Source organism: Cyanistes caeruleus, chromosome 4 (genome assembly GCF_971803275.1).
Source record: "Cyanistes caeruleus chromosome 4, bCyaCae1.hap1.1, whole genome shotgun sequence".
NCBI lineage: Eukaryota > Metazoa > Chordata > Aves > Passeriformes > Paridae > Cyanistes > Cyanistes caeruleus.
Genome location: NC_141704.1, coordinates 37,617,641 through 37,631,494, shown reverse-complemented (window position 1 = coordinate 37,631,494; position 13,854 = coordinate 37,617,641). Strand labels below are relative to the sequence as shown.

The 13,854-nt window shown below is 50.5% G+C and overlaps 1 protein-coding gene across 5 annotated transcripts in view; it reads right to left on the bottom strand.

The window, feature by feature from the left end:
- Positions 1-12,007, bottom strand: part of NTN4 (netrin 4) — a 48,498-nt gene extending 36,491 nt beyond the window's left edge. The window contains exons 1-3 of one of the 5 annotated variants that reach the window (XM_086887691.1): positions 11,146-11,244; positions 7,977-8,117; positions 7,201-7,730 (exon numbers count right to left, since the gene is read on the bottom strand). In XM_086887691.1, coding sequence (XP_086743817.1) covers positions 7,201-7,730; positions 7,977-8,117; positions 11,146-11,203 — 729 coding nt within the window. In that variant the 5' untranslated portion in view covers positions 11,204-11,244. Of the gene's footprint in view, positions 1-7,200; positions 7,731-7,976; positions 8,118-10,378; positions 10,742-11,145; positions 11,261-11,602 lie in introns of those variants that run through there. The other 4 variants (XM_086887692.1, XM_086887695.1, XM_086887693.1 and 1 more) reach the window with 4 other exon arrangements.
- Positions 12,008-13,854: the final 1,847 nt, after the last annotated feature.

Genomic DNA, 13,854 nt, shown 5'->3' with positions numbered 1-13,854 from the left:
GTGCCCAGAATGACCCTTGTCTCTTGTCTTCCCAGACACAGGTGAAAGCTAAACTAAAGTCTCCCCACTTCCCGATTCACTTTTTTCTGCCCCATTATTTAAAGGGCAAATCTCCTCTCCTCCATTGCTGGAAATTTGCAGTGGCTTGGAAATACCCCACAGTGCTTGGGAAGGTGGGCTTCCCTGCAGGAAGGAAAGCTTGAGGAACAAACCAAGGGATGCATTTCACCACAGCCATCAGCAAGGTGGCTGGTGTGAGATGGTGCCCTGCTGGTGTGCTGCTACTGCCAGCTGCCACAGCCTGGGATTTCTAGGCTCCTATAAAATTCTATTGACTCCAGCCTAGCCTCATTTACTTCATCCCATTAACTATTCCCCTATAAATCATTACTCTTGTGCTTATGAAACAGTGGTCCCGATGTTTTGCTAGTTTTAGTGATATAATGTGAAGAGCTGGACAGGATTTGGCCATCACCCAAACCACCCCTAGCTGAACAGCCTCTCCTTTGCACACGGCATTTCTGAACAGAGCCCAACAATTTGTGTTTTTCCAAAGATAGGATGACCAGGAGGATGCTGTTAAAGAGGTCTTTTTCCTACAAAGTGCACTTCTATAAAGTGTAGAGAAGGGACTTGAAAACATACTTCCATAGGTGTGTCCTCACAGCTAGGCATGTCCTGAGCTCTGCTGAATGCCTGCCAGGACCCCTCTTATCAGTTTGGGCCTTTGTTTTCTCTCTGTGCAGATGTCAGTGGCACAGAACAATTAAAAAAGATGTTTGCAGCCCTCAATGGTTTGACATCCCAGGCTGTTTTGAGGTTATTCTTGCATATTTGCCCAGGTTCTTTGCGGAGACCTGCAAGTGACTGAACTGAAATCTGTTACCCACAAGATCCTTGAAGGACAGCACAATAAAAATGAAGCTTTAGTTAAGGACAACAATGATAAACTTGAAAACCAAGCTTATTTGAGCCTAAAATGTAAAAAAACCCAACCAGGCAGAAGTTTCTACAACCCAAAATCAGGACTAAAAAATAAAAGCTACTGACCGTCCTTAACTCCTATTTGTTTCAGCAGCAAGCGTTACAACCACTCACTGTCTGTCATGGTCAGACTTCTGAGTAGAAATACACAATTTACTTCTGCTCTGTGCAGCTAATTTCAGGTAAAACCAGTAGGACTGGTGTCCAAATCCTCAAGGAAGAGAGGCAGGCTGCATGCAGTAACAGAGAAAGGCAAAACACATGAAGGTTTTTCCGCTACGGAAGGCACGAGATCAATAAAATGCTCAGTAGGACATGCATCCCACAGCAAAACAGTGGTAATGTGATGTTTCAAAAGTTAAAAAGCATGTCAGAATTTGTTGCTGGAATATAGTCAAACTGCAAATATGCCTCTTCTATAAATAGCAAACAGCAACAATAGCCGAGGTCCCCAAGTGATTTATTAGCAGTATTCTGAATAGATGAACGCTAAAATAAGTTACCAATTTACTAAAATCTTGTCAAGGAGACTCTGCTTCAGTAAGCCCTTTTATCCTGGAGCTTGTCTAAATGGGGACACTCAGGCGAGCTAATCTGAATTGACCACAGATGGGAATGTAAAGTGAATGAGATAATTGCATTGCAGAGTGGACAGTCACTCTCACTCACAGCTGAAGAATTAACATCTGCTAAGGGCCCCTTGTGGATGAGCCCTCAACAGTGATCCTCTAGCCAAGGATAATTTTAAGATTAGTGTGTTGAAAAGGAAATATTAATATGATCTTAACTATGGGAGGGAAAATAGCTTTTTATGCATACTAGTAAAATTAGTACTCCTGTCTGAGCATGAAGCTGAAAGAGTTTATTTCTGCATCTTGTTTACTTAGATCAGATTATGTTTGGCTGGTGAATCCAGTTCTGATTCCCCTTGCAATAATGTGGCTGAAGGGTTACACCCTGAAAACCAACAAAAATACTCATAATTTGCAGCATTTTTGTATGATTCAGGCTAAAACTTGGCCATACCTTTCTCTTAAAACACTGGTGATACAAGGCTAACATTTAGAGGTTTCTGCCTATGCTAAACAAACTGCTGTTGTGAAACAATTAATTCACTTTATTAAGCATAGGGGAAGCCTATAATGACCTCTCTGCAGCAGCTGATCTGAAATTATTCCCTGACATGGGAATGTGTCCCCTTTGCAATGCTGCAAATCCAACTCCTTGAACAGACAGATGCTTGAAGCTTGCTGGAAACCCACTTTGGCTGTACCAAGGCTGGGATGCCAGGGGAGGAGATGGGCACCCACCATCTGCGTCCTTTCTTCCTCCTGTACTGAGGAGAGGCTCATTTGGTTAGTTTGACTTCTGTATACCTGCAAAGAAATCACTGACTACCTTGCTGGTTGTTGAAATAGTGGTTCTTCTTTGCATGAGGCCAGACTGCAGCCAGGCTGCCCTGATATGGGGCTCAGCTCAGCTCAGCAGAGCCCCTGAGGTCTCTGGACACATGATGACCTGTGGCTCAGGCTCACATCTACCAAGAAAACCATTTAGACCAAACCTAGGGCATTTTAATGCAGTGTTCCAAACATCAGTACAGCCTTCAACCTCTTTGCTTGGCAGTTTTGCCCAGATTTGTCTTTTCCTTCCTAATCCCACCACTGAGCTGTGGATCCTCCATCTCTTGCCTGCCTCAGGCTGGAGCCGCATCCACATCAGAGATAACCATGTCCTCTGGACTTGCAGCATTAGGGACAGGAAGCAAAGAAGAGCAGGGACCTGCCATGTCACCTGGTGAGGTGATTCTACCCATCAATAGACCATCCATGGTGTGACATAATGTCTGGTTCCCACTGCTGAGGTGGCACCCAGCTGAGGTGACTGCAGCACCGTGCTGCCTTCCAAAAGTATTGCTCTCCATCACACCCCAGTCCCACTACTGCAAAGGCAAGCCCAGAGCCACTCTGCTACAGAAGGATGAAAGGCATCTCTCAGAGCCATTTCAGCATTTCTGAGGTCTGGGTCTTTGAAATGAACCTAGAGGCTTGGCAGCTTGTTTTCTACACTATCGTAAATCTCCTCAAGATCAACAACATGGCAAATTCTGATGAGGGAGCATTTTTGTCATAAGAGTTGAAGTAGGCATCTAAGGAATGACTCATGATGATGAGAACGCAAAAAGTCTGATCTTACTTTTTTAAAAAAAGTGGAGCAGATACACCTTTGACCCAAATTAAGACAGGTCATATACTGAAAATGGGCCCTAAGCCCCTGAGTGCTGTGGGGTTCTTCACACTGCTGCCTTGAACTGTGGCTTGCAGGCACCATGACAATCAGCAGAAACGCAGGTGGACCAGCACCGCCTGTTTTTTACAGAGGGCAAAACCAGAAACCCCCAGCCCAACAAGCCATAGGTCTGTGCCAAACTCCAGTGATATTTGGGGTGAGTCACCACCACCTGAGGCCTCACCTGAGACAAACTGCTCATCCAAGAGGACAGACAGCAGTGAGTGAGCCGCCAGCAGCATACAGAGAGACCCCAGCATCCTGCAAAATCCTGCAAGCCCTTAGTGCCGAGCCCAGAAATGCACATGTGGCATTGGAATGTCTGAAGTGCGAGAAAGCAGCGTACAGACGGGGTGACACATGGTTTGGATCACGGGTTACAGTTGTTACATCACAGTTGAAAAGAAATCTAAAAAAAGAAATCCAGTGGCACTCACAGAATTTGTAGTTGTGCTTTAAAGAAAATGAGTAATACCCTTCAGACGTGGACATTTTGGATGGCTGCATATTTGAAACCACTGTTTCAAGTGAAATTACCGTTTCCATATGTCTGAAATTAGGTGCTACCAAAGTGGGAGTAAAGCACAACATAACTCCAAACAGAACACAAAACTCTGGTGTTTCTTCAGGTCAGATACATGTTGCTATTGGCAGCTACTAGTAATTGCTGGAATGCAGCACACTGTAATAAATTAAACGTGATATTTGCTAAGCATGCAGGCTTGCCATCTGGAGAGCTGCTGCTATTACTCTGCAGGTAAAAAGTAGTGTTTAAGTGCAGGAAACTGAAGTGTACCTTGTAAGAAAAATCTTCTACACTCCAGCCCCTTGGATGCAATATTTGTTTAAAACTTGGAACAATTAAATACTCTTGGCTTTTATAGCTTCTTTGCAATAACACAGACTAAAGTGATGCCAAAAGAAGAGGTCCCACGGGAGCAGGCTCTGTACATAGTCTCTTTTTGCAGCATGCTACTGCAGATGCATCAAACACCACCAAATTACTTTTCTTCCTGAGACATTCATTTGACATTGACATTGAGGCATTTGTTTCTACACAGACCTTGATTCTACTGTCCCCACATTGCACCAGCCCAGAGGGGAGCTTGCCCAAGGTTGGGATTTGTACAGGTTCTCTCTCTCCAGGCACAGCCCCCATCCTGGTGTGCAGTGACCACAATGGAAACTGCACCAGGATGCTAGCAACACAGGACCTAGTACCAGTGAGGCAAATACTGCCTTGTAGGATGCCCTGGGTTTCTCATCCCTGAGTAAAAATCCCTGAAAAGATAAGAAAATGAGCTTGCAAATCATATACCCAAGAGAAGTCCCACTGGCTGGCCTAAGAGCTGGGGATTTCTCCTGCCCTCCATCGCAGGCTGGCATAACTTTATGATTCAGGTGGTGGGACCCAGAGTCTGGCACAAGTACTGAGGGCCTGAGAAATTCCCAGTGGTGTACATGCATCCTTCCTTTTGTAGGTCTTACTTTTTAGTTAGTCCTGATTCAGAACCACAGAATTATTTGGCTGAGAAAAGACCTTCAAAGATAATCGAGTCCAACATTCCTGCCATGGGTAGGGATGTATTTCAGTAGATCAGCTTGCTCAAAGCCCCATCCAACGTGGCCCTGAACACTTACAGGGATGAGCCATCCACAGCTTCTCTGGGCAACCTGTGCCAGTGCCTCATGACCCTCATAATTAAAAAATGTCTTATGCCCAATCTAAATCAATTTCAGTATAAAACTGTTGCCCCTTGTCCTGTCAGAAAAGGCCATGTTGAAAAGTCTTTTTCCACCTTTCTTGTAAGCCCCTTTATATACTGCACTCTGAAAGGAAGTTTAGGCAGCTTTTTGGGGGCACAAGCAAAAGGTGGCAGGAAAAGAAAGATAACATTTTTTCTCAGCAGCCATCTGATTTAAAATGTAATGGAATAGTCACCCTGGATCTGTCTGACAGGTCTGGAGATCCTTGTTTCTCAGCAGGTGAGAGTGTGGAACAGCTTCTCCTAGAGCAAGACATCAGCTGCCTCGTGAGATGCAGCTAACAGATGCACCCTAGTGAAAAACAGCTCTCAGTATTTCTGCAGAGTGGCTTCCTAGCCAGAGCATGGCTAGAGGTGACCACAAATGATTGCAAAGGGGTCTGAACACATGATTTTTCTCAACATGAATGCTGGTCCTCAAGGATCGGGCTTTCACCTCACAGCAGTTCTCAGCAGAAACTACAATGATGTAAGTGATCTCCTGATTCACTAACCGGATTTTATCCTTTCTCTGTGTTAGGTCAGAGGGGAATTTTGATTAAGCTTTCAGAAAAGTTCATGAAATTAGGCCACTAGAGGGAGCAGCCTTTAAAGTCCGGAGCTGGTGACCGGGGATGTGTCCCCACGAGTCGGGGGACACAGGAGCGCGGTCCCACGGCCAGGACCTTTTCCCTTTTCCCAGGGAAAGCTCCCCAGCACCGGGGAATTGCACATTGGGAAGGGCATTATTGGTAAAGCATCCAAAGGCATCGCTTGTTATCTGCTGCTTCTGACACTGAAAATCATCCAACCTTCACGTATATTTTTCTTCTTAGCAAATATGATGTTTTCCTTCTTTTTTTCCCAAGTTCCTGTCATATAAGTGTGCACAGGAAAAAAAGAAGACAAGGTATAATTTTTAAAATTACCTGGCTAACCTGGTTTATGGGAACCATACTTCAGTGTGTGGCGAGTAGCTACGTTGGCTGGTTACACGCCAGCTTCTCAGTGAAGTCACTATTAAAAGTCAATCTGGTGACTATTAATTTTTACATAGTTGCATGTTGGTCAGGCTGATTTGCATCACCCTAAAACCACAGTACTGCAGGATCTGGAGAAAGCTGTCTAGAGTGACATTCCCTTTGGCGTTCCCGAGGAATCAGCAGCACGTGCCTAGGTTGAGTTGTGTAGCGGAGCACACCAGGGGAAAGGAAAGGAAAGGGAAGGGAAGGGAAGGGAAGGGAAGGGAAGGGAAGGGAAGGGAAGGGAAGGGAAGGGAAGGGAAGGGAAGGGAAGGGAAGGGAAGGGAAGGGAAGGGAAGGGAAGGGAAGGGAAGGGAAGGGAAGGGAAGGGAAGGGAAGGGAAGGGAAGGGAAGGGAAGGGAAGGGAAGGGAAGGGAAGGGAAGGGAAGGGAAGGGAAGGGAAGGGAAGGGAAGGGAAGGGAAGGGAAGGGAAGGGAAGGGAAGGGAAGGGAAGGGAAGGGAAGGGAAGGTACGGGAAGGGAAGGTACGGGAAGGGAAGGGAAGGGAAGGGAAGGGAAGGGAAGGGAAGGGAAGGGAAGGGAAGGGAAGGGAAGGGAAGGGAAGGGAAGGGAAGGGAAGGGAAGGGAAGGTACGGGAAGGTACGGGAAGGGAAGGTACGGGAAGGGAAGGGAAGGGAAGGGAAGGGAAGGGAAGGGAAGGGAAGGGAAGGGAAGGGAAGGGAAGGGAAGGGAAGGGAAGGGAAGGGAAGGGAAGGGAAGGAAAGGAAAGGAAAGGAAAGGAAAGGAAAGGAAAGGAAAGGAAAGGAAAGGAAAGGAAAGGAAAGGAAAGGAAAGGAAAGGAAAGGAAAGGAAAGGAAAGGAAAGGAAAGGAAAGGAAAGGAAAGGAAAGGAAAGGAAAGGAAAGGAAAGGAAAGGAAAGGAAAGGAAAGGAAAGGAAAGGAAAGGAAAGGAAAGGAAAGGAAAGGAAAGGAAAGGAAAGGAAAGGAATTTTTTGGAAAAGAGAGGGACTACGAAGGCAGCAAAGCAAGAGGCAGGGCGGTGCCTACATCACCTAGGAATGAATTACGTTAATTCGCCTCGTGAAATAAGTGCGATGGAGATGCTGGTGTAGTGAAACACGAAGCGTAAACACGGGCGCAGAGATTGCAGAGAAATGGGGCCGGAGCAGGGGCTTTCTCGGCCCAGCCCAGGCAGACTTACCTCTCCTCCAGTGCAGGGGAAGGGGCTCGAATATCTGGAAGTGCAAATGGCTCCTCTCTGCCTCACATCATCCTCCAGCCCGAAGGTGGCCGAACAGTTAGCAGCAAAGTATTTGTAAGGCTTCCACGTCTCGCCGAAGTCCTGGGAGCGCTCCAGCACCATGGCAGCCGGCCTGGGCGACTTGAAGACCATAATCAAGTGAGTGAAGTAGAAGGCGGCTTCCAGGTCCAGGCGGATGGTCTCTCGGGACGCGTCCTGGGCCGCCTGCCACCAGGTGCGGGGCAGGCGGAACGGGGAGTCGGCCATGGCTGCGGGGGGATGCGCCAGCCCGGCCCGGGCCCCGCTGCAGCGGCCGCACGAGGGGCGCCGGCAGCGCCGCTGCTCGTCCTCGCTGTAGCTGCAGAAGGGCTCGGCGGCGCGGCGGCCGCAGGACGTGTCGGTGCGCAGCGCCCGCCCGTGGGCCAGGTTGCCCATCCGAGGGTTGCAGGCCTTCTCGCAGGGACTGCTGGCCGCCGCCACGCCGCCCAGACCTGCGGGGCAGAGAGCGGCGGCTGAAGGCGGCTCCCGAGGTGGGGACAGTGACAGCAGGCGCGGCCCGCGGGACGCTGTCCCCGCCGAAGCCGTGTGTCGCCGGTAGCCACCGAGCCCTGGAGGGGCTGTGCGACAGCGGGGCACCGCTGCTCAGCTCTCCCCTCTGTGCTGCTCGGTGCGCCTATAAGAGAAACCCACCCCAAACCTTTCGGGGTTTCCCTGCACTTGGGAAAATCCCTACCCACCGAGAGATGCAGAGCGCGCAGCACACAGGGGGAGAGAGGAGTACACCCTGCCCTCCCGCGCCGGGGCACCGGAGATGCCTTCAGATGGCTCCAGAGCCATGCCACCCATGCCCCGAGGCCTCCAAGGAGATCCGGGTGGGCCTGGGGAAGCGGAGAAAAGCAGAAGAAAGGCAAGCTGCCGCCAAGGCAGCGTGCTGCCACGAGGCCAGGAGACTCATGGGGAACAGCACTGCAGCAACCCAGCCCAGGGTGCAGCACATCGGGTGTCAGGGGTGTGGAGCGCTCAGGAGTATCACCTGCCAGCAAGGACCTCAAGTCTTCACCTCCTTTCCCACCACTCCATCCCTACCCCAAATCTTCCCACAATCAGAAACTGCTGTTGACATCAGTGTTTAATTGTAGCACCGCTTAAGTTTGGAAAGGCTGTTGCTAGTGTGTGTAAAGAGAAGGGAAAAAAAAAAAAAAAAAAAAAAGTTTTGGTTGAAATTATGCTGGCAAGCTGCCACACAGCTGAGGCTCTGTGGTTTTTGTTCAAGCTTTTCTGGAAGTCCTGTCAGTTTTAAAATCCAGTTACAGAGTCAAAGAAAAATAAAATCACCATGGGCTTTGCTGTGAAACCATGTCACTCACACATAATCAATGTAATTCTTGGTGCAGGAATGCTTGATTTGGGGCTCTCCAACTTTTTATTAATGAATGTATAAAGTGGTCAAAGTGGTAGTTGGTGAATTGTTTAACATAAAAAAAAACAAAACCCTGTTGACTAGGATGTGTGCAGGTCAAAAAATCTGAGGTTCATAATGTCTTCTTTTTCAGCAGGCCAGTCGTACACAGTCAGCTTTGTGCACCAATTAATGTCTTCTTGGCATTTTTGTTATGTCTGAAGGTCATTTCAGTTTAGCATCCAATAAATCCTTTCTCTGGGGCTTATTCAGCTTTTGCCTACAGTGTCATCGTTGCAATTAAGCTCTATCATGCACTAGCAGTGCTAAGCCTTCCAACCTTGACAGCATCCCCCACTTCTCCCGCTCCTCAAGAAGCACCCTGGATAAAAACCATTTTTACCACCAAGGCTAAAAATCTATACAGGTTTTCTATAGTATATCCTCAGAACAGATGTGGACCCCTGCTTGCTATGCACCCAGTGCAAGGCACTTCTGAATCCAGTCTCTGGATTTCACTGGGTAAGCAGTCTTGGGAAGTTCTTAGTGAACAAGAAATGCTCAGTCAAGTTAGCTTCCTACAGTGTGCTGGTAAAGGTGTGTTGGATGTGACCTATAGTAACTGTGCAGAATACGTTTGCTCTAGAAAAGTAAACAAATAGAACTGTAAGGTCAATGTAATATCACTTACAACTCCTGAACATCCTTTTCAAAGCCTTATAAACATTAACTAACCTGCGTAGCTCTCCTGAGGGGTAGGTAAGTTAAGTGCTATTATCATATTATCAGTTAGGCTAGCCAGTAGTTGGCCTAATTTATGTCTTTGGCTGCTTTCCTGGATTCTTTGGCTACGTGTAACATAGTGCAGTTGGCCGCTACACAAATAGATGAACATTTACTGCGGTTCCCTCAGTTGTGGGATTGCAAAGCAGATTTGGGAAGTGGTAGGAAGGGCAGGGCTCAGTCAGCACCATCAGACAGGTTGAGATTACTGTTTGTGTTCATCAAGTCCTTTTGTTTTTTGCACACCAAACTGCTGCCTCCAGGAATGCAGTGGAGGAGGACCTGGTCAATGGGAGGTTTCCCTGTGACTGCAGTTGGTGTTAGGGCTGTCGTAGATGGCCTCAGGGCAGGGACAAGGCTCTGCCTGAGCCCAGATGGGAGGGGTTGGCTACAAAATCCCATGTCAGACCCCGGGAGCTGAGAGCATTTGATTGCTCCCAGCTCGGGGTGTGCTCCAGCCCTGGTCATGCACGGTCACTGACTGCAGTTGTCTTCGGGCCAGGCATAGAGGGTCCCTTCCTCACCCGGGATCACATCTGGGGCAAGCGACCTCGGCTTCAGCAGGATTTGAGAAATGCTGCTGGCACACAGACGTGGGTCCCAGGGGCAGAAAGGGGGGAGAGGAAACCCCCTTTGAAAGGGTGTTTGTTTTCACTCGAATTGGAAAAGAGTTGCATGACCGATGCAGAGCACTTCACGTTATGAAAAGTGACAGCTTTCGAGTGTAACACTGGCTGCCACAGCAATTCAGTAAAAGGACAAACTGAGAGCATAGAGATTTCTATGCTGGCAGTCACAAGTTCACAACTGCTCTGACACAGCACTGGAAAAGGTTCTTTTCCTTATTGCACTTAATGCATCTGCCCAACTAAATCTTCCCATTCCATCTACTGCACATGCCACCGGACTGGGACCTTCAGTAATGAGTAAGAGCATGCAGCAAATATCATGACTCACCTGGGAAAACATCCATGGAAAATCATATGCTTCCTGCTTAAGCATTTTAGCAACACATGCCTTGTGATGTTTCGTTTATATCTTGTGCCTGATTAAATGTTTGTTCCCCATCAGAGTTTTTTTTCTTCTTTTTAAAAAAATAAATTTGGCACTCGGCTTGCACCCGGCCGAGGAAGCGTTACGCAAACTGTTTATGCCCGAGTGTATCTGCTGCGGGACCCCGCTGCGGGCAGCTCTGAGCGCCAAGTGTTTATGCTGCGGGAAGGGGCTTTGAAAACCCTGCCCGCCTTCCTCCGCACCCCGACGACTCGGGCCACCAGCGCCCGCGGAGCCCGCAGCGCCCGGCAGCCGGGCCCCGCTCCCGCGGCACCCCCCGAAGCCCCGGCCCGAGCCCTCCCGTCCTCGCCGCCCCGCCGGACGCTCCGCGGGCAGGGGCGGCCCGGCGCGGTGCGGCCGGACCCGTCTTTGTCTGCGGCGCGGGGCGCGGGGGGGACGCGCATCCCGGCCCCTGCCTTTCCACAGCCATCCGCGCGCCCCGCGTACCGGCGGCACCGCACGTGCGGACACACGCGCACCCCGCCCTACGCGCGCGCACACCGGCGCAGGTACAGGCGGGAGCGCGGCCGTGCGGACACGTGCGTGCGGAGACCGGCGCGCGTGTGCCCCGCGGGCGCGGACGCTCCGCCGCCCGCCCGTACCCGCACGCGCATCCCCCTCGCGCTCCCGCGGAGGACGGAGAACGCCGAGCGCGGCCGGTCACGACCCACCTGCAGCGGCGGCGGCGCCCAGCAGCAGCAGCAGCGCCAGCCGCATCCCGCGCCCCATGGCCGAGCGCCCCGTGGCCGCCCGCCCTGCGCGCCCCGCCGCCCCGCGGCGCGCCCGGCCCCGCGCGGCATCAGCGCCCCGCGCCGCCCGCCGCCCGCCGCGCACCGCGCCGCCCCGCGCCGCCCGCCGCCCGCCGCGCAGCGCCCGCGCCCCGCCCCGCCCGCCGCCGCCGCCCTGCCCTCCCGGCCGCCCGCCCGCCCGCCGGGGCCGCCGCGCCGCGGGGGGCTGTTGCCGGTGCGCGGCCAGGCGCGGTACTGCAGCGCGGGGCGCCCCTCCACACACACGTACACACCCCCCTGCCCGTGCCCGCAGCCCCGGCGGCTCCGCCGCGGCAGCCCAAAGCTGGGAGACAGAGAGAGATCCGCGATCCCCCGGGACGGGGGGCTACCCCTCACAAACCTCCGGAGGCTTCGGCTTCCGAGCCCGGGCGCGCTGTCGGGGCACAGAGGGTGGAAGTGAAGCTACAAAAGGCAGCCTTCCGCCGGCCCGGCTCGCTTTCAAACGAGGGACTTAATTCACCACAAGTAACCCCGGCTCGCTCAACTTGGAAGACGTTACTTGTTTTATCGGCTCCGCTGGTAACTGAGCGATGGAGCCACGTAAACGCAAGAGGTTTTCCCTTCCTGCCTAGGAATTGACAATCTGTGTCTCAGCTGTCTGTGTCCATTATCTGTGTCTTACTGTCTGATGGGTTCGGTAGCATCGGTCACGGTACCGCAATCGCAGCTTTGGGCTCTGAAAATAGGAAAAGACACAGTTGCATCCACTGTTCGTCACCTTTTTAGATTTCAGCAAAGGACCATTAAGAGAGCAAGGGTGGAGCTCTTCTGAGCAGTCATTTCTTTTTACTTACCTGAATATAATCTGGGAGGCAAGCGTATTGCAAGAGCTACAAAATGTTGCATATGTCATTTTCTGCACTTTGAACTCGTACAACTTCAGAACAATTCTGTTTTAAAAAGCAGCATGACAGTGTCTTAAGACTACCATGCTGCCTCCTGTAATGTGTTTCAAAAGTGCCTCACATTTTGAGCTGCTAGGATTACATCATCACCAAAATGAGCACTGAAAGGTATTTAGTGCACAAACATCTGACTGGACAGTGTTGTCTCTATGTCTTTACCTCAAAAGGTACAGGAAGGTTGGTCTTTGCCATCTTTCCAGTTTTTCAGTGCTGAGTTACATGCCACAGGGAAGCATTTTGCTCGCCTTGCTACTGTCGTTTTCTCTACCCTTCAGGTGAGACAGTCTAGACAGGGACTTCTAGTCCCCAGGCACCTGTTGAGTCCCCATGTCTCAGGAGGCTCTTCAGGGGCTTTTCCTGCAGCCTATTTGTCATGGTGTGGGCTGCTCCCACACATCTGAGCCTCCTTATAGCAGTGACCACAGAGAAAAGGGATGTTCCAGAGGCTTTCTGCCTTGCATCTTTCAAAACAGTGATGTATTGCCAAGGAATCACACAAGGGTTTGTGTTGTTGCAGACAGATTGCAGCAGTCACATTCTGCAGGGCTGGGAAATGAAAAGTGCAAGCCACAGGTGGGGAATTTATCTCCATTGCAACTCATAACTCATAGCTCCTCCTACGTCAACAGTGCCGGGTGATGTCTGCTGTAGGCTGATAAGTCTGGGTGGACCTGAACAAGAGCTCACGCTACTGTGTCAGCCCATCAGGAGCACAGAGCAGGCTGAGGTCCATAAACAGTAGGAGTCATTTTCTTGATAGGGCAGAAGATAAGACTTACAGGAGCAGAGGATGGCTCTGGAGAAATCCCTGAGGCAGGAGGGAAGGAGATTATCTGGACCAAAAAACTGCAGAACAAAAATTTTGAGGGAGATGAGTGGTGCTAGCACTGGCTGGAGAGAGAGTGCAACCAGGCTCAGGATTAAATTGGAAGAGGGAAGAGCAGTGCCCAGTGAATGGAAATGAAGATAAAGGTGACACAGTGGGTGTGTAATTGTGGGGGTAGGAGAGGGAGAGAGTGTGTGCTCAGAACAAACTCACAGCATTGTCAGAGGCAAGAGGTCAGATATTGCTGAAACAGATTAATGGAATAGGAAACTGCAGAGAATAAAGCACAATTTCCAGATAACCTCAGAGATGACATCCAAAAGTCATCTTAGGTGTGGATACACATCTTGTGTGGATACACATTTGAGAGCTTGATAGCATGAGCTCACTTTGAGATGCTGCCTGGCTCATGTGCCTCAGTCCTCTTAAGCCAAATAACTCACTTGTACTATCTTGCCTAGCAGCTCTGCTCTTCCTAGAGGACTTTGTTTTACTTGTTGGAGACCTCTCAGTCTGCAACACAGGCAACAGGGAGCTTGTATCCTCTTGCACCCCTTCCCTGGCTCCTGGAGGCTCCATGGGACCTGCACACACCTGCAGCCATGAGTGCACCCAAGCCAGTGGCTCAGTGAATACATCCTGGGGAGCTGTGCATTGCCACAAACCATGGACATCTTCCCAGGGCAGGTGTTGCTGCTTCACTGGGCTGCTGGGAGTTCACCAGAAGGTTAGAAGGGCACAGAGGTGTTTCAGCACAGTTTTCTTTTCTTTGTCTGTCAGCGTTGCCTCTTGAGTTGCCAGAGGAAATAAAATCACGTATTTGCAAGGAGGCGAATGTTCACTGTTATGAATGCACTTTTG